We start from the raw sequence: 26,820 nt of genomic DNA on the forward strand, positions 1-26,820 counted from the left end.
GTCTTTGCTGTTTTTTAGAAATCAATTTCCCAGTTTAGTAGCTGCTGTGGACTGAATTATGTCTCCCTGAAACCCATGTGTTCAATCCTGTTGAAGTAAGGACCATCCAAGCCTGTAAAGAATTTTTATAAGAATTTACCTGAGCCAAAACTGATGGCATATGCCAGGGAGCAAGATCTCACATGCTCAGAAGAATAACAATTGCAGCTTCTATGCATTTGAGATTAAGGTGGGAAAGTAAGGAAGATTACAGGAAGGTAGGAGAAAGCAAAACTAGGACTGGATTACAGGGCAGTTAACAAGGTTTTGTGCTCTCTTGAGGGTAAACTTCTCTAGAAGGAGGAGTCTGAAAGAGACTTTAAAGATGTGTTAACCTAGAGGCACAGAAACAATGGGAAGGGCTTGCTTAAAGCAAAGATAAACTTTTTGCTAAAAAGTTATACGCCTGGGGCATGACACCCACCATAGCCTGACCAATTAAGAATTGATCAGATGATTCTGTGAGGTTACCGTTTTTGGGGAATCTCTTATTTTGTCAATGGGGGGAACAAAATTTCCTCTGCCCTCAAGTTTCTTTTTGCTGGTCTAATAAATAGACATGAGGCAGATTAGTAAGAGAAAATAACCAAATTTAGCACCTACATATGTATGGGATCCCTGAACACATGAGAGTCAGAGACCCACGTGCAAGAGAGTTTCAGAAATGAGAAAAGGAATTGAGGCATACAAGGCATCCTGAGCTGGGGAGGAAGTAATGAGCCTTGGTGGCTTGCCAGATGATAAAAAGAGTAGGTGTTGTATAACAAAAGTTTGCCCTGTCTGTAGGATGGAGAACAGGCTATTGCTGATAATCTCTTATAAGCAAGGCCTCTAATTCAAATTCTTTTAGTCAGTTAAGGGAACAAATGTTTCTCCTGAGCCTGAAGCTAAAGTTGCCTTTAGCTCAAAACAATCTGCATACCACAGAGATACATCTTGGGGTGACTTGTTCTGGACCTCCACACCCACAAGATCAGGAGATAGGGTCACTGGGAGGTAATTAAGGTTAAAGGAGGTCATGTGGGTAGGTCCTAATCTGATAGGATGGTTGCCTTCTAACTACCAGGTGAAGTTAAATGCGAAGGCAGCCATCTGCAATTCAATGAGACATTCTTCACCAGACACAGATCTTGCTGGCACCTTGACCTTGAATTTCTAGTATCAAGAGCTGTGAGAAAATAATCTTCCGTTTAAGCTACCCATTCTATGATACCTTTTTATGGCCACCCAAGCACTAATATAATAAGTTTAGAATATTTTACTCTAGCTCAGCTTTATATTTCTTGCTAAACTTCACGCTGATAAGGATGGTCATTACCTTTTACTCCTGTATAGGTATGATTGCCAGGCCTAAAGACAAAAGAATAAATTCCACTGACTATGCTGGTCATGTGAGTTAATTGTTCTTCTAATTATAAGCAAGTAGAAACAAGTGAAGGATTCTGCTAATGGTTGTACCTTAAACACCAGAGAAAGTCTGTGATTGGCTAGTTTCTCAATCTTGGTAACATCTCAAGTAAGAATAATATAGAAGAGTTATAGGTAGTCAATGTGAAAATAAGCAATTTAGTAATATCACATAGAGACGGCCATCTGAGACCTTGAAGAGGTAAGTCACAGACCTCTGTCATGCCTCTAAGTCGGAGAATTGGAGGTCATCCCGCATCCAAAGACATGCCTTTTTTGCCTATATTTAACAGGCTACCTTCCTTGAAAAGTAGAATCTCAATTTTTTCCTAATATATTTTTTATATACTAGCAAGTTAGTAATGTAGCATTTTCTCAATCTGTTTGAATTGAGAAAACAAAACTCCATCTATCCTACATCTGTTAGCATTACTCCCTAATCCTTTAGTTCTTGACAAAGGCAATTATTATATTACTACTGAAACACAACCACTCTGGGTTCTATTGACCACCACTGAAAACAAACAAGCAAACAAACATGACTCCCAATGTCAGAGTCTAATAAAAAGGAAAGGAACTATTTATTCAAAAGTTATACAGGATTAAAATAATGGCAGAATTTTTCCATTAAATCCTACTTCCTTAAAAACAAAAGAAACACCCACAAACACACACAGTCCTGCCTGCGCTTGCCAAACCAAGTAAGTCAGAGGTACCATCTCTTAAGAAAAGGAATAGAAGTCTGTAGCATAGTGAGATAGATTCCCATTTTAACATTCTGGCGTCTTCCAGTCATCTGTGCTCAGCTAGGCTCCTGCTCTCAATCCAAAACTGCATGGCCCCTCCTCACAGTGGGCCAGTGGGGGTCCTCCTGCATCCTTTCAAACTGCATGGCCAAGACAAAATGGCTGCTCTGTGCTTGGGTATAAATCCTCAGGGTGGACCTTCCTCTGTAACCCCATTTCTGACTCCTCCCACAAAGGGTTACATCTGTGGTCCCTTCTGCCTTTCTTGGCTGCAATTGTTAGTTTGGGCAGGCTTGGCCCAGTGATGTGGGGGAACCACCTTGCTGGTCTTGGAAAGGTGCAGCAAACAGGGGACCTCCTCTGGTGGCATCACAGGTTAGAGTTGCACCCATCTCTCTGGCTCCCCTGCCGCAGGCACAGCTTTTAGCATTACTGAAACACTGGCCAAGTTCTTTAGCTATGCAAAGTTACTCTAAATGGCCCTGCTCCACTATCCCCTCCTCCAGCCATGTTAGTGAGGGTTTTCCCCATTTTGGGGATCTCAATATTCCCTGTTACACTGCTTCATGTGACATTGAAATTATGAAGTCTGTATGCAAGAGGGACAGTGCATTATTTCTCTATTTACCTTGTTAGCCTAAAAAGAGATTTTTTTTACAAATTTATGTAGAGTAAAATCAAAGTTAAATTAAATAGAATAGCTTTGTCAGCCCACATAGCCTTTCTGGATAATATTGCTATGCATTCTAAGATGTGTAGTACCTTCATGCCATGCTATGTGTTTTAATTTTGTTAATGAGGTGGTAAGGCAAGGCTGAGGTGAAGCTCTTGACCAAATTGGGGCAGAAATCTCTCTAAAAGACAAAACATTTATTCATACTGACATAGATCTCCTCAACTATTAGTTCTCCAAAAGTGAGTGTGCCACATACAAAAGTAAAATTACTTTATATGAATGGGCTGCTGTCTCTCTGGTACTAAAATTAACCAAATTATGTGAGTTGTGGCTGGATACAAGTCCCTGATACACTATACATGGTTGAAAAGAACTTGCTGTTGAATAAGCACACACTTGTCATATTTTTTTTAACTTCTCAGGCTTGCAGTCATTCTTTTGCTTTCTGTCTTTAGTGTGCAGATATTAGCAGACTGTAGCATGCCTCCTGGATTTGAGTAGATGCTTTCAAATTCACTTCTGAAATTATAGTTAAAAAACAAACAAATTTTTTATTTGATTGATAATTAAAAAAAAAAAAAAAAAAAAAAACAGCAGCTTTGGCTGCTTGATGCAAAGAAAGCCAGACTCATGAGACAGGTGTTGGTGCAAAAGGAAAGAGGTTTTTTTCAGGTGCCACAGCCAGGGAGAATGGTGGACTCCTGTCTAAAAGATCATTTGCCTTTCTGCTCAAGCCTGTGGTTCTTATAAGGATAGGGAACAGAGGGATCCTTTTCTATCCAATTATCTTGCTAGCTTTTTGTATTCTAGGGCCCTATCCATTTGTCTTTCTTGTTTTGGCACACTCAGTGTAACCAGCCCCTGCAACATCTTGGCTGGTGGGAGAGGATTCTTGGTGCTCCCTGACTCTGTACAGTATCAGAGTCAGTAGATGGGAGGAGGGCTGAAGGATGCCTTCATGAAGCCTGGAGATGCAGCAGCCCTTAGCCTGCCTGCTGACACTAAACTCAATGCCACATATCTGGAGGAGTTGATTGGAGTCGACAACATCACTAGATCCTGCATGCCTGCACTCTTTGCACAGTCTCCACACAGCCTGCCCCTCTGACTGACTGTCTATGGTAACAATAGCAGTCTGAGGATGCATTATTGGCCTTTGTCTACTTTGAATTCATACTTTGCTCAAAGGGTATTTAAAAAAAAATAAATCCCTACTTTTTCTTAAGATTGCAGACACAACTACGTTAACAAAACAACAGAGTTGTAAGATGAATGGCATTAAAAGGAAGAGTTGCTTCCTCCATGGAATTTGTAATATCTTTGAAAGCTATTAATAACCCATTGGAGAACCTTCCTAAGTTTGAAAGCAGCTGTCACTCTATAATTTAAAATAATCCAATTCCAAATTCTTCCATTTATAGTTGAAAGGATTTTGGAAATGTTGTACCTCCAACCAATCTATAGGTAATTTTAAGTCTAGTTGGTTAACTTAAACATCTTGCTGTCTTAATTAGTGTTCCTTTTAATTAAGGTCACTTAATTACATTCCAAATTCAGTTAAAGAAAGCTTGCACTCTAATCAGTGTCACAATATTCTCTGTAGTCAAACCTGGATCTCAGCTTCAGCAGTGAGTGGCAGGAAAGGGAATTTGTTCTAACACCACTAATATCTTTTGAGCAGTAACTCTGGGCTGCAGATCCTTAGCTAGAAATGTTTCTAGTCTACCCAGCACATATTTTCATTTAGATGGAGACTTGGTTTGGAATTCTGGTTTCTGTATTCCCTACCTATTCAAGGCTGGGCAGTTCATTTGCCTTGCTGAAGCTTCATTCTCTGTGTTTTTGTTTGTTTTGTTTCTGTTTTTTAACTGAGAACAGCATGAAATCTAGAAATGTTATTTTCATTTTTCAGTGCTAGTATTCTTAGATAGCCTTCCCATCCACAGTTGGTGATTACCTTCATGATTAACATGAAGCTGAGAGCATTTGCCTTTAAATCAATGATTACTCTCTGTGATGTGGTTCGCTTAAGAACATTTTGAGATTGGGTAATAACTTAAAAATTTAGGTCTTTAATTCTTACCATAAATCATTCCTTCACTTCATAATATTTGGGCCATATTTTCAAGTACTAATCTTAGGAAAGGTAGCTAGATGTATGACGATTTATGTGACTACTGAATTTCCATGAAGAATGTCAGAAACTGCCACAGATTAAGCAAGGACTTTAAGGACAACCCCAGTTGAGTTTTCCTCTATTCAAATAGTGGCTGTGTAATTTTAGGATAAGATACTTAATCTTCCTGAAATGCCATTTCCTCACTTGAAAAGCTGAAATGATGATCCCAAATTCAAAGAATATGAAAAACTAACATTTATCGAGTGCTTACCATGATCCACAGGTATCATGTCAGTTTTTCCTTAATAGTAATTATAGGAGGGAGCTTCAATTATCATCTCCATTTTACAGATAAAGAAAGAAAGGCACAGGAAGACAGATCAGCTAGTAAAGAGCTGATCCTGAATTTAAAACCAGGCAGTGTCCCAAACTAGCCTGCCTCTAAAATATAAGGTTTAAATGCCTGACGATGTTTCCATTTTTCCCAAGGACTGACACTGATGCTGAGGAGAATTGGCAGAGCATAGAGAAGAATACCTGGAGGGATTGTTCATTTTTCAAATCAGCGTTTAATAGGCCCCTTAAAATTGGCAGACTTGTATATCACTGACAAAATCTCTACTTTACTGTAACTTTGCTACTATCTTTCTTTTGAAGTTAATTGATTTCTGCTAGTTTAAATTTTACATCTCAAACCCAGTTTCCAAAAAGGAATCTTGTGTACATTCTCCAAAAAATATACAGAGACCAGGAACTACACAGGGATTGAGGCAAACATTTGAACATTATTCTATCCTTCATACATTTCTCCCTGTAAATTGTATAAAATGTGGCTTTGCAGGTGTGATAGACAGAAGGTCTATAAATATAAAAATGGCCAAAATGCACGTGTATAATATCACCCAGGTATGATTGCTCATTTTTCTCCTTTCTGGTATCATTCTTATTCTACCTGGTTGAAACAGAAGAACATGGGTACTAAATGATTTGTCTAATGTACATCCATCCAAATACTATACTCTCAGTACTATTAATCATGATATAGATAAAGAAGATATGTGCTGAGAGACCATGTGTTGACTGGGCCATCTGTGAGGATAATAAATACCCTGACAATAAAGACAGAGTAGGAATGGAGAAGAAGAAAGTGAAGCACTGATAATGCCTTCCATTAGTGAGTACCAGGAAAACAATATATGAGGACTGAGAGGAAGTGTCGTTTTCTTAGTTGATGGCGGGGGGTACCCTGTTCCTGCAGAGTACCCCCTGGTCTCCATGGATGAAGGAAATAAGTCATTTCAGACACTTCTTGTTCTGCCAGGAAATGGGAGTGGTGATTCCTTCTAGTGGAGAATGCCCCAATCCCTTCTCTTTAAGTGGCTTTTATTGAGAACAATATGTGCAGTGGTATACAGCATTAATGAAAAGCTCATCAATTGATGTCAAAAGGCTGTGTTTACAGAAAACAGATAGAGATAACAGATAACAATTGAAGGAACACAGAAATTTGCCTCAGGTCAGGGTCTGATAGAAAGGGTTGCACCCATTTGGCCCTGAAACCTGGGAAACTGATCACATCTTATGCTCAACCCCAAACATCAGTACTCATTAACTCAAGGGCATTCCTAGCAAAGTAAGTTTCATAGGACTTAATATATTACTTTTCCAGGCCTAATTGTCTCTGGGAAACACCTGATCCAGTTTAGGGCTGTACTTGCCTTTAATATGGTTTCACTGGCCCAGTCAGGCAGTGGGCAGAGCACCCAAGAGATAAGGAGACTTCTTTCAGATAGGATGAAGACTCCAGCCATGACAAAGCTGAGGGGTAAGGGTCTTTTGCCCCTTCTCTGTGTCCCCCAAGTCCTTCTCTGATGGCCCCTATGAGACTGTGCCTCTCTTAGGTTGCCCCTACCATGAAGGGGTCTTACCCATCATTGACTAACTAGCCATCCTCCAGGGCTAAGCAGGGTGAGGTGAGGGCACAACCCCTGCCAGGGGGACAGGTTTTGTCTCCTCAGTGGCCTATTTTCCCAAGGCCTCCTTGCTCAGCTCCAGCCTTAGGGTCCTCTTATCTGTCAGCGTGGCTAAAGTCCCTGAAACCAGGCAGGGGGTTCCCAACACTTAGTGGAATAGTTTTTATGTTGTTTTAATTTGGTTTTGTTTTGTTGCCCTAACAGGAAGAACAGGGGCATATTGAGTAAAATCTGGACATGTAGGGAGGCAGCTAGTCACAAATGAGAGTTCTTCAATGTTCAATAAAACTTACTAATATTATTATTAGCTCTAATTTAGTTGTTATTCAGAAAATGGGTTCTAAGAAATAAGCTGACAGATGATTATCACAAGAGAAGAGATGAGAATGGTGTGAAGTTAGTTAGCATTGTGGGCTGAGGGCCATAGTCATCACACCCAGCTGGCCAAAGGATGTTGATTTCTATGGAAACATCAGCAAATGATGCAGCTGTTTTCAAAGTCTTCACCTTGGCATCCTCCACATCTAGGCTAGGTGATCTGTTGACCACTTCTGCTTTATCACACTGAGAAGACAAGTATTGAATTACAGCCAGCAATTATGCATTTTGTGTTTTTTCATCTTTGTCAGTATTATTCACTTATCTGTTGCCCAAGGGTTCCTTCAAAACGTTTCACTAAAGCTGGGATTTTCCTTAGGGACAATGTAGAAGAAGAAAAATAAATTAAAGGGGTGGCTTGCTATTTTAGGTACAGGTGAACAAGTGGGAGGGAAGTGAGGGCCCAGCTAGAGGATGCAAGGAATAGAAAAAGTGATGTCTGTATTTGAAACTAAAGAGGTGACCTCATCCCTGCAGAAAGGGGAACACTGGTTTGTGATTTGATCTTGTAGCTTACCAGCTGAGAAGATACTTGGCTCATACTTAAGCAGGGCTCAGAGTCTCTAAGCATTTCTACCCACTTCATTGCCAGGAGCCAATCTCCCTTATTTGAGGTTACCCCACAGAGTTCTCTCTTTAAACTCTCACTTTCCCTACCCTACTTTGGACACTGTCTCTTCAACTATGCTCTTCCTCACCAACTTTTCAATTTGGAAATAAGCTAACCAAGTAACATTATCAAAAACTTACTGGTTTCCGAAGTGACAACTCCTTCACCTCAGAGTTGATAAAAACACAAAATTTAAGACTAATATTTTTTGCAAGGAAAAATTTCTTAGCTTTTGGAGACTGTATTTGCTGTGTAGTTATTTCATTGCTGATAGTATTTCCTATCCAAAGGCTGTCTCCTGCTCTCTGACCATCCAGTCATAGACTCAAAACTTACTTATAAAAAAACACCAGGGAATATTGTAATTTTTAATAAAATCTCTGTGACACAAGGTTTCTCAGGCACAAAGAAATTCAGAGAATGGAGAGGTCAAATTGAGTGGAATTTTGAAAGAAATGCATAGTAAAAAATAAGAGACTATTAACCTGGTTAAGGTAACATTTGTGCTTTTTCTTTTTCTTTTTTTCTAATTAATTTACTTTTTAAATACATTTGTCTCTGCCTCCCCCCCACCTCTTTCCCTTGCCCCCTCCCACCTACCCTCCCTCAGCTCTTATGTGCTTTTTCAAAAGAACATGTATTTACCATTAAAGGTTACACATATACTTTAAAAATATTATTAAATTAACTCATGCTTTATTTAGAATAGCAAACAAAAATATTTTTAATTATATGGATTTCTCTTGTTCTTACACCTGTATCTTTCAAAAAGCAAAAATCTTAAAAAAGAAAAAGCAACTCTCAAAATTTATAAAACACCTACCAAAACCAAAACAAACATGCAATGATAGTTCTCAAAAGATGTACTATTTATCACGCTGTCAGGAGTTCTGCCAAACTCAGTCTATGGAATAGAAGTGCATCTTAAGACTTTTTTCCTTTGTTTTATATCTTTAATATTGTCATAAATTTAGCCCACTCCATTGGTGTTACCTGCTTACTACATTCTGTCTTTAAGTTTGTGTGAACTTATCAAGGTTACATAGGTATGATTTTTAAATGGAAAATTTAATTTATCAATTTTAAAACCCAGCAGCAATTAGCAGAGACACTGCTTCCTTAACCAAGGGTTGGGGTTTGCACATCTGGTCGCACAGCCTCTGGCGGGTCTCCTATCTTGGGATGGGCTCTTCCAACATCGTCACACCGTATTCTCTGCAGTACGCGGGTATGAGGCAAGATGAGGGTGCTTACTGTGCAATTTTCCCTGATACCCCATGAGGTCTGAATACTTCATATTGGATTCAAACTCATGGAAATTTGTTTAAGACTTGAACATTTTAAAATATCTTACCTTATTTTCTTTTTCACACAAATGTAATAATGAATCTTAAGTTATGAAGAACCCTTAAAAAGCAAAGCAAAACACTCAACACAATAGAAACACTTCCCCCTTAAAAGCAACTATCTCCCTGGGATACTAGGTCATATTAAGTGAAGTTGTAAATACTAAAGTGTGCTGAAAATCTTCCACATATGCCAGAAATAAAAACCTTCAAAAAGGGGATGCACACTATAGCACACACCCAGCACATAACTCAAGGGAAAATGAAAACATTGTGGTTCAGTAATACTGAATAAAGACAAACTAACAGCAGCACGCTAGCTTCCAGAGAACAGGATTTTTTCATCAGAAATATGCTTCAGTCCTAACTATTTTTTTTATTTTTTACCATTATAAACCCAGTGATACACCTGCTTTATTTCAAGAGCAATAAATGATTTTTTAAAGCGGTAATGAAAATATGTGACTGCTTAAACATGTTTTTCAATAGCCTGTTGGTGACCTAGGGTGTCCACATATCATAAGTCTTTGTTCTCAGTCTACAAGGAAAATTGCCAGATGCACTTTAGAGTGCCAGGCTAACAAAGTACTAAATAGAGCCTGCCGATTATCTGAATTCCAATTGACTCACAATGAAGGGTAGAAAAATTACCTTGGTACCTTTCAATGTTACTGCAGCAGTTGCAGTAGACTTTAGCTAATAGTTTATTACACTCAGAAAACAAAGCATATTCTAGAGAAGGAATTCACAGCCCCCATCTCTCGCACAAGAGTCCCTTTGAATTCTTTTGTCGATTTCATAGATTTTTCACAATGAGGGGATTGTTTTTCTAAATCCGGTTTTTATGCCAGCAGCATAATTTCCTCCTCTATAAGTAGGACAGATTCATTCCACAAAACAATAGATGCTTCCCTGAGCATGACAGGTTAAGCTTCAAGCCCACCACTAAATGCTGCCTCTCCCTTACAGAGGCTGTTCTGAAGCAGGGGATTGGGGCCACCTTGGCTGCATTTGTTGTTCAGGTGGGGCTGCCAGGCTGCTGGCTGGTGAGCCGACGCTGTCCCAGGCAGCAGAGCAGCCCTGCCTGCCTGAGCTGTGTGAGGACTTGCAGAGCACTGTCAGGGCTAGCTGACAGGCCTCATTGCGGGTGCTTCCAGGCAAATTCCTCCACCTCCTAATTGTGCCTGCCCGCCTCAGGGAAGTTGCCATGTACAATGCCTGGCAGGAAGCAGGCACTTTGCACATGTTTGCTGAATATAAAAGAGAAAATGAGGAGGGAAAAATGTGAGTTTACAGAAAATGCACAGAGACCTTGCACACAGAAATCTTGCCAAATATGAAATAAATGTTATTTCTGGTCAATCAGGTGACAGGGACTTGAAGAATAGTTAAGTTTAAAAAAAGGTAAAAAATAAAAATTAGCAAGGAAACAAACTAATAAAACATAAAGAAATAAACAGTAGCCAAAATCTATTGATAATATTTGTTAAATAACACAAGAAAATGTTTTCATTAGAAAAATGACATCCACAATATGATGTTTCTGAAAGGGTATCTGCAGCATTTTAGAGACCGGTGTGCTGCATAAAGAAAAGTATACCTATACCCAGAATTATAATATGAAGATAACCAGTATTGAGATTGCTATGAGGGGCATCTTAAACATATATTTAATTTGCTCATTAGGTATTATGTATAAAATTATAAAAGCAAAACAGTGCTGTGCTTTTTTTGCCCAGAAATAGACTCTAAAATCTACCTGTTGTTACAAACAGACTGAATCAAATTATACAAAAGCATGAATGTGCAATATTCTCACACTTATTTACTTAATGTAATTGGGGGCTATTTTGCTTGTTGAAATCTTGAAACTTTCACAACCACATGTGTATGTTTGTTATTTATCCCCTTTTTTCAGGTGCAAAGAAGGCTACCAAGGAGTCCGTTGTGATCAATTTCTGCCGAAAACTGATTCCATTTTATCGGATCCAAGTAGGTCAAGCATTTTTCTTCTCTAATGCAATATACAGGCAGCTCTTACTCTGAGCAACAGTTGCTAATTCAGCGGAAGGCTGTATTACATTTGCTCATCTCTGAAAGCTCCCAAGGATGGAAGCTGGTGGCAGATGTTAATGTTCAAACTTGCTCAGGACTAGGTCTATGTCCAGGTCTTCTGGATAGGGCCTGGTCTTCAGATTCTACTCCACTGCTAACTAACCTCTGCTGGGAACTTCATCAAATCCTGCTCCCTTAGCTTTCAGATTCCCCCACCCATTATCACTCTATTAGGAAATCAAGGATATTGAAAAATAAAATGACTTATTATTTATCCATAAGAATTTATAGAAACTACAGAAATTAAAGTACCAACCTCTAGTTGGTATTTTGTGATAATAATGTCTATTAACTTTTTATTTTACTGAAGTATGAAAATATATATACAAAACTATATAACAAATTTTCAAACTGAGAGAAACCCATTTTTAGCAACACTACTTGCATATCAGTGATTATTCTACTAATGACTTTTATTTTCCATTCATGAATGAAGACAATTTCCCACTAAGAAATATTTCTGGTCATTACTTTCTTTTTTCTATATGGCGTAAAAGGAATGTTCTATACCAATTTGCCCAATTCTGGTCAAATGTGAAATTTTTACTCTATCTGTGAATAATCTTTCCCTCTTTCAATGACTACTGTAATTGAGTCACTCCTAAGGAAAGAGAACTTTTATTGAATCAGCAATTTAATTCAGAGAAGATAATGACAGCACTTTCCAAATCGTCAAGACAACAAACAGTATGGTTTTCTGAACACCAAACATGCATAACATAAACTTGAGCAAAATATAGTGTACTGACAACAAATAGAGGTTGCCCTCCCTGTGAGAGTGTACATGTTGCTCCACAATGAATATCTCTAGCCATCTGTCAACATCTTTTTATAAAGGATATTTTAATTTTGTCCCTGAATTTCTAGTTACATTTCATCAGGAAAATGTAAAAATTTTTTAAGGGAAATTTTTTTCTTTAATTTAATTTGATTGTGTTTTACTTTGGCAAGACAAGTCACTATACAGTATAAACTACTCTTTCCTTTGCAAATTTAGCTCTTCAGAAAACCAAAGGTTGCCTAAAAACTAGTGACCCCGTTCGCCATGGATTCTCTCTGTTCTCTGAAATGTGAGGCCCTGGTATCTAGGATTGCTCAGATTTGGGGCAGTTACTAGAGTGTGTTGTATCTTTTCTCTCTTGTGATTTGGCCACATGCTAAGCAGATACCTGGAAAGTATGGTTGTGACCGGAGATATACATTTGGAGACAGAGTTTACATAGAAGAATAGTCTTACTGATTTCTTTTTTTTCTCTTTATTTTTCATTCTGTCTGATTTAACTAGTTTCCTTCCTTGTTTTTCTTTCTTCCCCTTTCTCTTTCTCTTTCCTTATCTTTCCTTCTTTTCTATATTTCCTTTACTTTCTTCATTGTTTTCTTTTGTCTATTTATCCTTCTTCTCTCCTTCCCCCTTTTTCCCTTTCTTCCTCTTTCCTTTCCCTTCTTTCCCCTTTTCTTTTTTTTATTTCTTTCTTTCTTTCTTTCTTTCTTTCTTTCTTTCTTTCTTTCTTTCTTTCTTTCTTTCTTTCTTTCTTTCTTTCTTTCTTTCTTTCTTTCTTTCTTTCTTTCTTTCTTTCTTTCTCCCTTCTTATCTTTTTCTTTTCATATATATCTGTGAATATGTATTAAGTACAGTGTGTGGGGGCAGGAGTTGCATATGGTACAAAACAGTTAAAATAATCTCTTTTAAACAATAATCTAACCCTTGCCATTCAATTATGTATCATAGTCCACCACTACAGTGGTTGAAGATGAGGCCTATCATAAAGATCGTGCACTCCTCAAAGAAAAATGACCCTATGATTAGTCACTAACCCTAAAATTCTATACATAAAAATGTAAAAATGTCCAGTACAATATTCATTATAGTGAAAAAATGGACACATTCTAAAAGCCAGCAAGACTATATTTAAGTGAAACATTCTATGGGACATCTATCATATTTTATCTAGTTATCATGCAAATAAAGGCTGTATGAAATATTCTTATTAAGTGAAATAACAAGATAGAAAATTATTTTCATATAACATTACAATAGAAACATCCTATAATATAATGATGGAAAAAAAAACACACTACAATTTTAAAAGAGGACTTTAGTATTTGGATTATGAAAGTATATGGAATTTTTTTCTCCTGTTTCCTGTAAAATGGCATATGATTATGTGAATTAAAATGTCAGAATGTCTTGAAAAAATAAATAAATAAGCATTAAGAAACCTATGGATGAGTTTTTGAGATACAATTTAAGTGGGAAAATGGTGTATCTTCCATTCATGCATGCACCCATTTACATATATAATCATTAATTCATTTCACAAATATTTTTAGGCACCCACCAATGTCCATCTACTTGGTCAAATTCTGTTAGTACAAAGGTGCACAAACAGAATTTAAGCTCTGAGCCCTCCGCAGCCTAGTGAAAGAGAAAAATATGTGAATACATAAACATGTACATGATTCTGGTGGAGATACTCCATGACCTCGGCAGATTTAGTTGGCCCAAGACTCAGGATTTTCATCTCACTAATGACGATAAAGTACTGGTAGGTTGATATCACCAAGACAGAAAAAAGTCAGTGACACATAAACATTAGCCCACATCCTGTGCCATAATCACACTAATATACATTTAGAAATTACATGTGCCAGGCACTGTGCTAACAGGCTTTGCCTGGGTTACTTCATTAAGGCCCTCAGGATCATAATCTATCAAAGAGTTACTGGCAATTGCTCATAGTTTATAAATGAGGAAATTAGGCCTCGGGGTTATTAAATAAACTTACTCAAGGTCACATAGCTAGTTAATACTGGAGTCTACCTTCCAATCCAAATCACTCCAGGGCCTGAGCTCCCAATTGCAGGGCTCTTTCTTTCCTCCCTTCCCTCAACCCCCCTTCCTCCAGTGATTTTCAATATGACATTTATCACTCTAAATTTCATTGACTGAAACTCAATGACCTGCAGCAAACATTATTCTAAGGAACAATATTTGCACAGTTTTCATATCTTAATGCAGCAACTTGAGCTTCCATGGAGATTTAAATCCCTGATGAAATTTTCTTGTCAAAATTCTTGCTGAAGGATCGTTTAATTTGCTGCTCATGATATCTTTGGAATGACTCTGTGCTCAGGAAATAACTTCCCTCCCACACTCTCTCTCTGACTCTCTTTCCTTCTCTCTTGCTTCTTCCTCTCTCCTCTCTCCATTTGCTGAATACATGCTGTATTTAGTGAAATCCCAATTAACAGAGGATTGGAAGCTTCTGTTTTATTCTCCTCCAGGCAATGCAGAGTTGATCTGAAATGTGCATCTTTGCCAATTAATTAAAAAGTAATAATAGAACTTCAGATTATACGCATTTGGGGAAATGAAATAGGATGTTACTGAGAGGCCCAAGGGCAGCCATGACCAATGTCTTCACTGTGGCCCCAGGCTGAGTCCTCAGACCTGCTATTCCAAAAACATATTTTTTCCCTCACAAAAAATCAGTAGTTAACTTCACTCAGGAAAATATATCCACACAAGGATCAAATTTATATAGTGCCTTGATGTTAATCTCTAAAAAGGGTATCTAAAGCACATAGCTGTCAGGTTAATCAAAGTCTCATATGCATTCAATATACAGAACCACATTCCCATCACAAGGATGAATAGTAGGAGGTTCATAAGGAAGACAGTGAAAGGAACCCACTATGGTAAGGACCAAGATATGTGACTTTCAGTGGAGGAAGCAGCACTAGCCAGTGTAGCATTTCATCCCAGAAGGGCATATTTTTGCTCTTTTTGAACGCTGCCCATGAAAAGCAATGGTCAGCTTCCAGGAAGCCCCTAATCTTCTTGAGGATTTTTAATGCAATTATTTCCAAAGCAGTCCCTTAGGCTCCTATCCTATTTTCTCATCCTTACTGCACAAACCCACCCAGGTCAGGTTCTGTCTTTAGCCTCAGAGAAAAATTAGATGGAACTAAAGAGCCATTAGTTAACCAAGTATTCAGGCAGATATATTTCATGTCTCACCTCCTAGGAATACATGCCAACCTGAGTTATCATCAATTTCCTGATCTCATCACTGGCCAGAGCAAGGACAGCTGCAAAGAGTGGATTATGAGCAGAATCAAAGGAGGGTGTAGGGGCCAGAAGCTAGTCATGTTCAGTGAAGGCAGCCATTTTCAGACACCACTATGCCTTCCTCTGCACGTTCAACACCCATATATATCCCCATGGCTGGCAGTAGGTGATAAGTCTGCAGGCTCGAGTTTTGTCATGGGGCTTATAGCCCAAACTGTCAGAATCATCTGGTTTCCACCATGGGAGGATGGAGGATAACTTCTAACTCTAGTCTATATAAACTGTCAAAAAAAATTTCCACAGACATCTTACTGATTTAGTAGACTTTTATATGGCAAGTCATGAATGAGGTAGCATGCACTACAGCAGACAGAAAGAAGCACTGATGAGCTGTACAAGGTGAGAGATTTTCATAGACCAAAATGAGCAGAACGAAGGAATTTATGTTGGGTGTTTAATGATTAGTTAAAGCAAGGTTACTTCTCATTATTTGAAGCAAAGGGAGTCTTGGAACCAGGTTGGGTAACTTGTGCTGAGTAGGCAAGCATTGACTGGTTGACATAGGCCTTTCTTTTCTGGAAGAACTGAACATAGAAATTTAGGTAAATTTTGGTTTGCTAATGTGAGGCTTAGTGTGAACAACTCTGATTACTTTAACAGTGCTCTCTTACATGCACACTTTAACTTCTTTGGCTGTTAGAAACCAGGCTCTGCTCTCAGAGTGCCCTGTAAGATGCTAGAAGCCTGGTACAGACTTGGATCAGAAGAAGGCAGCAAAGAAAGATGTTATGGGTTTAGATTTTTCTATCACTCCAAAACTGGACTTCTCCCCAACTTCCCAGGAATAATCACGTGAACCACGACATTCAATATGCCATGGCATGTGATTGTAGCCTCAGAGGAAGCTCCAGGCAGTGAACTGGTCAACACAGTCCACTCCAAATGGTTTGCAGGGACAACTCATCAGGCCTGAGCATGGTGGGTCTCTTTCTCTGTGTATCAGGAAGCCTATTGAGTCATCACTTTCTCAGTACCCTAACCATTTAGCTCAGGGCAGAGTGGCTCTCCTTTGTCTGTCACATTGAAGGAAAAGAAAACTTGATAGAACCCTCAAAGGATCAATCTGTGGCCCAGGAGACTGGGCAGGAGTTGGCTAAGCATATGGGGAAGGTTTCCTTGAAGAATATTAGTGGGAATTTTTCAAAGACACTCTTGCTCTGTGCTCTGGCGTTTACCAATTTCACATAACATACAACAAAGTGTCAACCATTATATGGAAGAGTATTATGAAAGGTATTTTTAATTAGGGGTTAAAGATTTTGGTTCCAATCCTGTGACCACTTGCTCCTAGCAATGTGACTATGGGCAAAGCACAGGGTAACTGAGCCTCAGTTTATTTACCTATGGAAGGATCCTCTGGTTATCCTGGTTAAAAGTAAACAAACAGACAAACAAACAAAAACACCCCCTAAACAACTCTTAATACAGAGTAAGCTATCCCTGCAAGCCATTCATTCATGTGGTCAAATGCACAGCTGAAATAATCTACCCTTTTATTCATTCACACTTTTATTGCCCAATTAAGCACATATCAAGTACACCATTCTGTGGATTCAAACAATAATTAATGATCCTATAATTAATGAACTCATAGTTTAGTAAATTACATTTACTTTAATGGAATTATAGGCTCCAAAGGGTATAATATGTGCAAGAGATGGAAATATTTTTTCATTCAAAATCTTACTAATAATTTGATAGGACAAATTACTTAACCTTAATGGGTTTTGGTTCTTTCTTTATAAAATAAGATTATATAGTCTCTAATGAATAGAGTTATTATTAGGACTAAATAAAATAATCCACTCAGAACAGTTGGTGCTTGGCATGTAGTGAAAGCTCAATAAAAGTTATCTGTTATTACTACTATTTTTGGTTTTTATTTTAACTATTATTGCTGCCTTTATAAATCCACAGTGAACAAGGCCCTGAGACAGGTGCTGCAAGGGATTAAAAGCATGTGTCATACTACCTGATCTCAAATCTCTCCAGTTGCATAGAGGCAAGAAAAAATGTGCAAACAAGTACAAATGAGAACACATATAAAAAACAAGACAGCTTAAGGAAAGACCATAAAGATGAGACAACACAAAATTGCAAAGTGGAGATCTGGGTAGCTCAGGAAAGACTTATCTAGGTGGAAACATTAAAGAGGGGTTTTCACGGGAGGGGATGTGGCTGTATACTATTGTGCAGGCTGTACACTGCTCAACTTTAGAAGTATCATTCATACTAGAGTGTAAAGGACTCTACGGAGTATGTAAGATAGTCCTGGGAAGGAAATTTATATTAATAAATTAGACAGAGAAACAAAATACTCCTGAAGGCACAAACATGGACTAATCGCCACTTGCTCTGGGTCCCTTAATCCATACTGATGAGAGGAAGTGTCTTCCAGACTGGAATCTGCTCAGACTGCTTATGTCTCCTACTTACTCTGCCCTCTAGTAGCTGTAAAACATTGTTAACAGAATGGATTAATATATAAAATCTGTAAGTCTTATTACAATTTTTTGGCCTTGAAAGAGGAGAACTAGGCATCAGATTTTGGCCATGATTCTATGAACCTCATAAAATCCATAAATTCTATAAAATGTGTAGTGTTTTCATATATTTGACTGCTAATATCATCAAGTCTACCCTTTTAAGTTGTATAAAGCACCTAACATTTATCAATAAATCATGCGAATATACACTATGTCTAGAACATTAGGAAGATAACTATATTTACAAGAAAGAAGACATTTTCAGTGATGATACCATTCAGAGATAATCACAAATAATCATTTTAGTGCATAGCATTCCAAAAATTTTAGACTTTTCATGTGAAATATATGTACTCAGTATTAACCGCTATGTTGAAAGCAGGGCTCATAGGTCTGGAGCAAAGCAGTTGTCCTTGCCCGCCCCACAGCTCCCCTGCTTTGCTCTGTCTCCCAGCTTGCTAACAACTAATGCTCCTCCTAACTTAGTTCTGACTTGCCGAGGGGTGCACTCCACCTAGGGAATGTGATGGGCTATCCACCTGCCTGTTCAGGGACTTCTTGCACTGGTCTCAAGATAGCCCCCAACCAGTTTTTCTCATGTCTGGCCCTTCGCTAGTCCTCAAGGCCTGATAGCACATATGTTATTCTAATGTGCTATAGAGAACAGGTCATTCAGATGCTTCTGTCACCAGACTCCCAAGACCAAGATAGTTTTCTCTCCCATCTCTCTCCTGCCTTTTCTGTATGTTCCATGTCAGCAAGGGAGATCAAGTGTTATAAAATGGTTGTGGATTATTTGATTTTTTTCCTTTATAAATTCTGCAAGTGGTGACTTGTCTCACATTTCATTATCTGTTATTCATTATCTTGACACCTTAATGAAATCTGAGGTAGGAAGAATTAAATGCTAACATCTTGTTACATAATAATACTCATTTTCTTTACAAAGTTGGGATCATTCTATATATGTTTTGTAATCTGCTTTTTCTCTTTATATAGTGTCATGATTTTCTCACAACATTACGTAATTTTATGTTCTGTGGAACTATTACTTTAAAGACTATAACATTATAAGCATGCAATATAAATTATTTTACCAAACATACAGGCTGGGTTATTTAGTGTGTTTTTCATGATTACAAAGATTAACAAGCATTATGCGTAATTCTTTACCTTGAGGTAAGGATTATTTCTTAAGGATACATTTCAAGACTTTTGATACATTTAATAACTTTTCCTCAAGAAAATTTTATCGATTAAAATTTCCATGACCCCAGTATGAGAACCAAACAGTATTTTTTAGTTACTACTTTTTTAAAAATATATTTTATTTATTTATTTTTAGAGAGAGGAGAAGGGAGGGAGAAAGAGAGGGAGAGAAGCATCAATGTGTGGTTGCCCCTGGTGTGCCCCCTGTTAAGAACTTCGCCCACAACCCAGGCATGTGCCCTGACTGGGAATTGAACTAGTAACCCTTTGTTCACAAACCAGTGCTCAATCTACTGAGCCACACCAGCCAGGGTTAGTTGCTACTTTTATAGGAAAAATTTTACCAGGAAAATTATCTCATCAATGTTTTAAATAGATTTTTTATTAGCAGTAAAATTCAATATTTTTATTTGTATATTGATCAGTTTTATTTCTTTTATATTTAAGAAATTCTTTTTCTTAAGTCTTGTAATTTTTGTTTTCTTAAAAGAAGTTTATTATTTTGAGGATAATAAATTGTCCACTTTTGTATATGTTGTGATTTCTCCAGATTGCTCTTTGATTTATTTTTATTGTGTTTTTTGAAACATGAAGTTTTGCAATGTATGTAATCAATCTAGCAGTTATTTTAGAAAATGTTCATATGTGTTAACACTTGGGTTTACTTTACCATAAAATAAAATAAGTATTTTACATAGTTTGCTATTAAAATTTTATTATGTATATAATTTATTATTATTTATCATACATACATGTATGGTTATAGATAGATAACCATACCTATAGGTACCTATAGGTATGGTATACCTATAGGTATGGTATCTATAACTATATCTATAGATATAGGTATCTATAGGTAGGCTATCTACCATATAGATAGCCATAACCTATTTGAAATTTATACTAGTGCATAGTTTGAAATACAAATAATATTTTAAAAAATAGTTATTTTTAATTTTAATTTTTAATTTTAGTACAATATTATATTAGTTATATTAGTTTTAGGTGTACAATATAGTGATTCAACACTTAATACCTTACAATGTGGTCATCCTACTAATTCTAGTAATCATCTGTCACCATGCAAACTGATCACATTATTATTGACTATATTCCTCTTCACCTTTTTCATCCATTCCTTATGCCCTCTTCTCTGATAGACATACCTTTGGTCTCTTTCTATAATTCTCCCAACAGAAGTAATCTGAAATTTCTTCAGTGATATAAAAAGAGACCTTGATCATATACTCCATAATTATACATATTTAGTGCTGTTTGTGGACTTTCCATTCTATAGATAAACACCATAAGAAACTTACAACATCTTTGACTCTTGATAATGTTACTACCATATATTTTTTACCTGTTTTTTAAAAAAAATTATAGCTTGATTGATTAATGATGTTTTTACAATGTACTATATAGAATTTGTTACACATATTTTGGAACAGCTGTTGTACTGAAAGATAAGCCTTATGTAATATTTAATAAAATGTAAGATTCAAAAGAATATATATGGTGTGAATAGAGTGACCATATGCTTTATCACGTAACCTATGATACAGAGTAAAAGACACAGCTATAAATAAGTACAATTACAAAAAAAAATGTGAACTGGGTCACTCAAATTTGTAAAATATATATATTTAAACTTAATACATATGCTTTTAAAAAATAGAGTGTGCAAAATGTAGTAGACATAATTTTCTTGTTAATATATTTCTATATTTTCCTAATTTTCTACAACACATATTACTTTAATAATTATTAAAAGAACAATAATAACTTCTTGATGATTATAGTGTGCCAGGCACTGCACTAAGCATTTTACAGATAATCTTCATATGCCTTTATGAAACATTTATAATAAAAAAAAAACAACTTTGACCGAGAAATTGAGACAAGTAAAATTACGTACAAATACACATTTTGTAAATGGTAAGGATGGAATTTGAACCTTATAGGTTACGTAGTATAAAAATAAAAGTGAAGAGAATTTTAGAGTTGATAGTAATTCTTTCCTATGGAATTTTAATTATTATGATTTCTCACATTGTTCCCCTTTGTTTGAGCATCATTATGTGACTTTCCAGGCTCTGCTACGTTGAATTTGAGGTGCCTTCTGATAGACTGTATATGGGTGGGTCCCTGTATAAAACTGTGGGCAAGGATGAAGGAAGGAGAATATGGTCTGGTTTTATGTAGTTTTATCTTTCTAATTGCCACTTCAGTCTCAGGCAGAACAGGGCAGGTTCAAAGCCAGACGGGTGGAGGAGACTCACCACAATGCTAAGTGAGCTGGTCTTCCTGTGGTTTTCTGTGTTCATTTTGGGAATCAGGAGTTTGCTACTGTCAAGCTTCCATTCTGCCCATGCAGTGACTTGCTGCTGAAGAAATCCTAGCAGTGCTCATGCTCTCTGCTTGCAACACAACTACACTGTGACTGGTGTAAGCTAGGACTTGCGTAGCCTGGCTGGCTACCTGCTCAGGGAGGCACCCTTCTCAGAATGGTTGCTCAGGTTCCAACTCTCCCTTACTGCCCTACAGGGATCTTAATAAAGGTCTTACTAGTCAGATAAGCTGTTTGAAGCCTGTGTTGGTTCAGCCCTCTGTACATCTTAATTTGATATATAAAGTATTTTGCAGTTCATTTCTCTGTTCATATTTGGCTTGTTATTTGAGCAAGAACATAGCACTGCCAACACCCCACCTGATTCATACATTGATGTATCTTTTGCCAGTATCCACAATTTATTTTTCATTTTCATTCAAAATCTATGAGAGGGAAATCTTTTGTGATTATTGCAATGGCTCCTTCTTCTGGAGGTTTACAAATGGTACACTTCTGAATGAGTATAGGAGAGACTTGAAAAAAAATGATGGAAAATTTGGCCAAGAATACCTGATGATTAAAAGAAAAGAAACAGTAACCACAAAACTAAGTTGGCCTTCACTCAAGAGTGTACAGGACATCTGATATTATTCCGCTCTTGGATTTTTGGGGTTCTTGCCCATACTCCATTTTGGGTAAGTTTCAATCACATCTAATAATATAACATGTATCACTGTATTGTTATTGCTATTTTCTACTAAATAAAGAAAAAACTATAATGATTTTCACCTATGCTAATAAGACTTTCTCAAATCCATCAATTTATTTACATTCTGTGTCCATGAGCTGTTATGTTTTAGAGATAAGCAGCAGAATTAGTTTTTTAAAAATAATGTTCTGTATGATGCTGATACTGGGAATCAAGCAACACATTGCTGTATGAAATGAAGCAGAATGATTTGAGCAATTACCATCTTGATTTCTAATTTGGCACTACCATCACTCTTCCAGTTTTTGTGTAGTTTAAAAAAATTGGATATACAAATTATAAATAACCTCTCATTATATGGATTATAAAAGTAAACCAGAGAAATATAAAAACATCACATCATAGGTAGTTATCAGAGAAACAGGATTATGGGTTTTCTCTATACATTAAAGTTATGTTTAGAATTCCAACAAAAACAATTTCATGGAATGAGGACATACTATGTGTCAGACATTGTGCTGGGCCTCTATCCACAAGTCCTCCTTTATATCCCCCCCTTATTCATGGTCATTTTGTAGTTGTGGAAACTAAGATTTGGAGAATTTAATTAACCCACCAAAATTACTCTGTTGCTAGGAATTTAAATTAGAATCTGATGATTCTACATTTTAGCTTTCCATACTTGTTGCTGGGACCAATAAAATGTCTGTGTTTTTATTTTTAAGCCAGGAAATTGGCATTTCAAGGATAGAGTTAAATAGAGAATATTATTTTGGAATAGTTGTTACAAGAAGAGACTTTTTTATGTATATATGTATGTATTTATTTCTATGCTCATATTTATTGATTAATTGATTGTTTATTTTTCATGAGGAGTTCAGAGCAAGGCATTTTCCATTATTTTTTGAAATTAATATATTTTTTAAAATTATTGAATATTGGAGTGACATAGGTTGAAATGAGTATTTTAACATGCTAGTGGTATAGTTAAAAATTCAACTTAAAATAGGTGAAAAGATAGGGTATAATAAGTATAGTTTGAGATAAAATGAGTGTACTAAATCATACAGTGCAAGTTACATAATCTAGTTCCTGACACACAATAGATACTTGATAAAATTGTGAACAGTTTAAAATGACTTTTTGATAATCTGTTTTATATGAGAATAAACTTTTGAGAACAGGCACCAGATCTTTTAAATTTTTGTCTTCCTTAAATTTTCAGTCTCTCCCTATGAATATGTTTTAAATATTCAGTTGTATTCACTGGTATCTCCATTGTCTCCATTTTCTTTGTAATCTTGAAAACTTCAGTCCCTTTAGAGAATTCTTTGGGATAATTAATGTGGAATTGATCCGGTAGATAAACACTTGATTCCCACTGCCTTTAAAACCCTGAAGAAATTATCAAATTTTCAGTGTTCCCTGACTTCTTGGCTTTACAGCAACATTCTGTGATTATATCTACAGGAAATTTCCAAATACTGGGCATAACCCACCTCAGAGATCAAGAACACATTTCACATACAATAGGAGTGTTTCATGGATCATCTGTAACTGTTGCCCCTCAGTTAAGAGGGAACAATGAGGAATTTTAAACTCAAATAAACATTTTTATATCAAGCCAATTAAGATATAAGTGAAGGTTCATGCAATAAACACCAGGTACATTCACATATGTTGCTTGTTCTACCATTTAATTCTAACGAGTACAGATAAGATTATTACTCTCTCCATTATTTTTTGAATGGCATAAATAAGATTAAGAAGGTAAGACTTAGATGAAGAAAACTATGGAGATTTATTGTAGAAAAGAAGACATAACTTGAAAGATACAATATTATCTAATATGCTTCACATTTTGTAAAATGTCATTTAAAAAAAATACATTTCATTATAGTTCCAAATAAAGTCCTCAGACTGTTTTTTGAATCCTTGTTAGCCTGCCTTTGTGTGTTTTTTTGTTTTATATTGAACTTAAAGAGCAGATTATTGAGGAAGAAAGTAGATTGTACAGAAGAACAGGATTGTGTTGAGTTTGGTTACCACTATATCCCAAGTGCCTACCATTGTATCAGACATTCGAGTATATCTTTATTGAATGAGTGAAATAGAGATTTGTCCAAGGTAACTAACATATTTTCCTAGTTCTTATTTTTAAACATGTTTTTAGTTTATTTACTTCAAAACTTATTGAATATCAATAAAGCCTACGATTTTGCTATGCTATGGAAAATTAATATAAAAATAATATTTTAAAGCACTGTTTTTTTTTAGTTTAATTTAATTTGCAGATAGTAATTAATACATTCATATGACTCACCACCAAACAGTATCAAAAGGTTTATGATAAAGGTCTTTTTACCTCTATTCACCATTTACCCAGTTCTTCTTTCACAGGCAATCAATGCTGTTAGTTCCTTATGAAACTTTATAGCCCTGACTGCTGTGGCTCAGTTGGTTGGGCATCATTCCACAAACCTAAAGGCAACAGTTCTAATTCTTAGTTAGGGCATACGCCTAGGTTACGGATTCAGTTCCTGGTTGGGATGCCTACAAATGGCAACCAATAGATATTTCTTTCCCTTTGTTTCTCCCTCCCTTCCTGCTCTAAAATCAATAAGCATGTCCTCAGGTAAGGATGAAAAAATTTTATAGAGTATTGTATAATATGTGTATGAAGGAAAGTAAATAATACACTTACTGTATATTAATATATAAGTAATATATTTATAAAAGCAAAATGAACCAAAAAAATCCCCTTTCCTTTTTATACAAACAACAGCTCATAACACTCATTATTCCACACCTTGCTTTTCCAATTAGCAATGGCTTTTCATGGCATTTTATTTAATATAAATAGAATATTTTCATTCTTTTTACAATGGCATAGCAGATTTCTTTTTACATTGATTGTATATAGCATAATATGACATAACTCAACTTTGGATTTGCAGTTAGGTTATTGGCTGTTTATGATATGCTATTTTAAACAATTTGTAAGATAAACTTCTGGACATGGAATATCTGAGTCATACATATCTGAGTCTTGTAGATTTTTGGGTTGTCCTCATTGTCAGTTCTAGAGTAGTACCAATTTAACTTCCTGTTTGTTCAAAGTCTCCTCAACATAAAACATTGCTTTTATCATATTAGTTTATCTTTATTTAAACTAGAAACTGAAGAATGCTACCTCATAATTTTTATTTTAATTTCTTTTATGATGAGTGACATGGAACATCTTTGCATATGTTTAAGATCTATTTGTATTTCCTTTGCTCTGAACTCTTAATATCTGTTATCCAGTTTTCTATTCAATTATTGATCATTTTCTTAATGACCTAAAGGAGCTGTTTATATATCAAAGATTTTAGCCCTTTTATTCTGAGACAAGGTTCAAATAGCTTTTCTCTTTTGACTTTTGCATTTTGTCTTTAAAAAATAATAATTTCTGCCAAGCAGAAAACCACTCTTCTTCCCTCTCTCCCTCCCTCTCCCCTTCTTTCCTTCCTTCCTTCCTTCCTTCCTTCCTTCGTTCCTTCCTTCCTCCCTCCCTCCCTTTGTTCATCTCTTTCTTTCTTCCATATAAATTTTTGAATTATTTGTTCTCATTCTGTAAAATATGCCATTGGTATCTTGGTAGGAATTGCATTGAATCTATGGATTGTTTTGAGTATTATGGACACTTTAATGATGCTAATTCTTCCTCTCCATGAACATGGTATAGCCTTCCACTTATTTGTATATTCTTCAATTTCTTTCTTCAGTGTAATTTTCTGGGTATTGGTCATTTACCTCCTTGGTTAAATTTATTCCTAGGTTTACTATTTTTTTATGCAATTATGAATAGGATTATTTTCTTTTGGGGTGGCTGTTAAATTTCCTTTTATATTATTGGTGTATGAAAATGCAACTGATTTTTGAATATTTATTGTATCTTGCTACTTTACTGAGTTCATTTATCAGTCCTAGTAGTTTCTTTGTGGAATTTTTGGAATTATCTATATATAGTACCATGTCATATGCAAATAATGACAGTTTTAATTTTTCCATTTTTAATTTGGATACTTTTTATTTCTTCTTCTTGTGTGATTTCTGTGGGTAGAGCTCCTAGTACTCTGTTGAATAACAGTGTTGAAAATGGACATGGCTGTCTTGTTCCTGATATTCAGAAAAATGCTCTTAGCTTTTCCATGTTGGATATAATGTTTGCTGTGGGTTTGTCATATATGGCCTTTATTATATTAAGGCTTGCTCCCTTTATTCCCAATTGGTTGAGTTTTTATAATAAATAAGTGCTGAATTTTGTCAAGGACTTTTTTTCTTTTGCATATCTTAATTGGATCATATGATTTTTTAAAAAGATTTTATTTATTTATTTTTAGAGTCGGGAAGGGAGAGAGAAAGAGAGGGAGAAAAACATCAACATGTGGTTGCCTCTATGCACCCCCTACTGGGGACCTGGCCAGCAACTCAGGCATGTGCCCTAGACAGGGAATCAAACTGGAGACCTTTTGGTTTGTAGGACGGCCCTCAATCCTCT

The 26,820-nt window shown here is 36.2% G+C and overlaps 1 protein-coding gene across 4 annotated transcripts in view; it reads left to right on the forward strand.

Moving 5' to 3' along the window:
- NRG3 (neuregulin 3) overlaps positions 1 to 26,820 on the forward strand; it is a 1,143,185-nt gene that overhangs the window by 866,239 nt on the left and 250,126 nt on the right. For all 4 annotated transcript variants that reach the window (XM_054580450.1, XM_054580451.1, XM_054580453.1 and 1 more), the window contains exon 3: positions 11,213 to 11,286. In XM_054580450.1, the coding sequence (XP_054436425.1) occupies positions 11,213 to 11,286 (74 nt within the window). The remainder of the gene's footprint in view (positions 1 to 11,212; positions 11,287 to 26,820) is intronic.

The sequence above is a fragment of the Pteronotus mesoamericanus genome, unplaced genomic scaffold, assembly GCF_021234165.1.
Source record: "Pteronotus mesoamericanus isolate MK-2021 breed Mesoamerican mustached bat unplaced genomic scaffold, CSHL_Meso_final contig_59, whole genome shotgun sequence".
Lineage (NCBI taxonomy): Eukaryota > Metazoa > Chordata > Mammalia > Chiroptera > Mormoopidae > Pteronotus > Pteronotus mesoamericanus.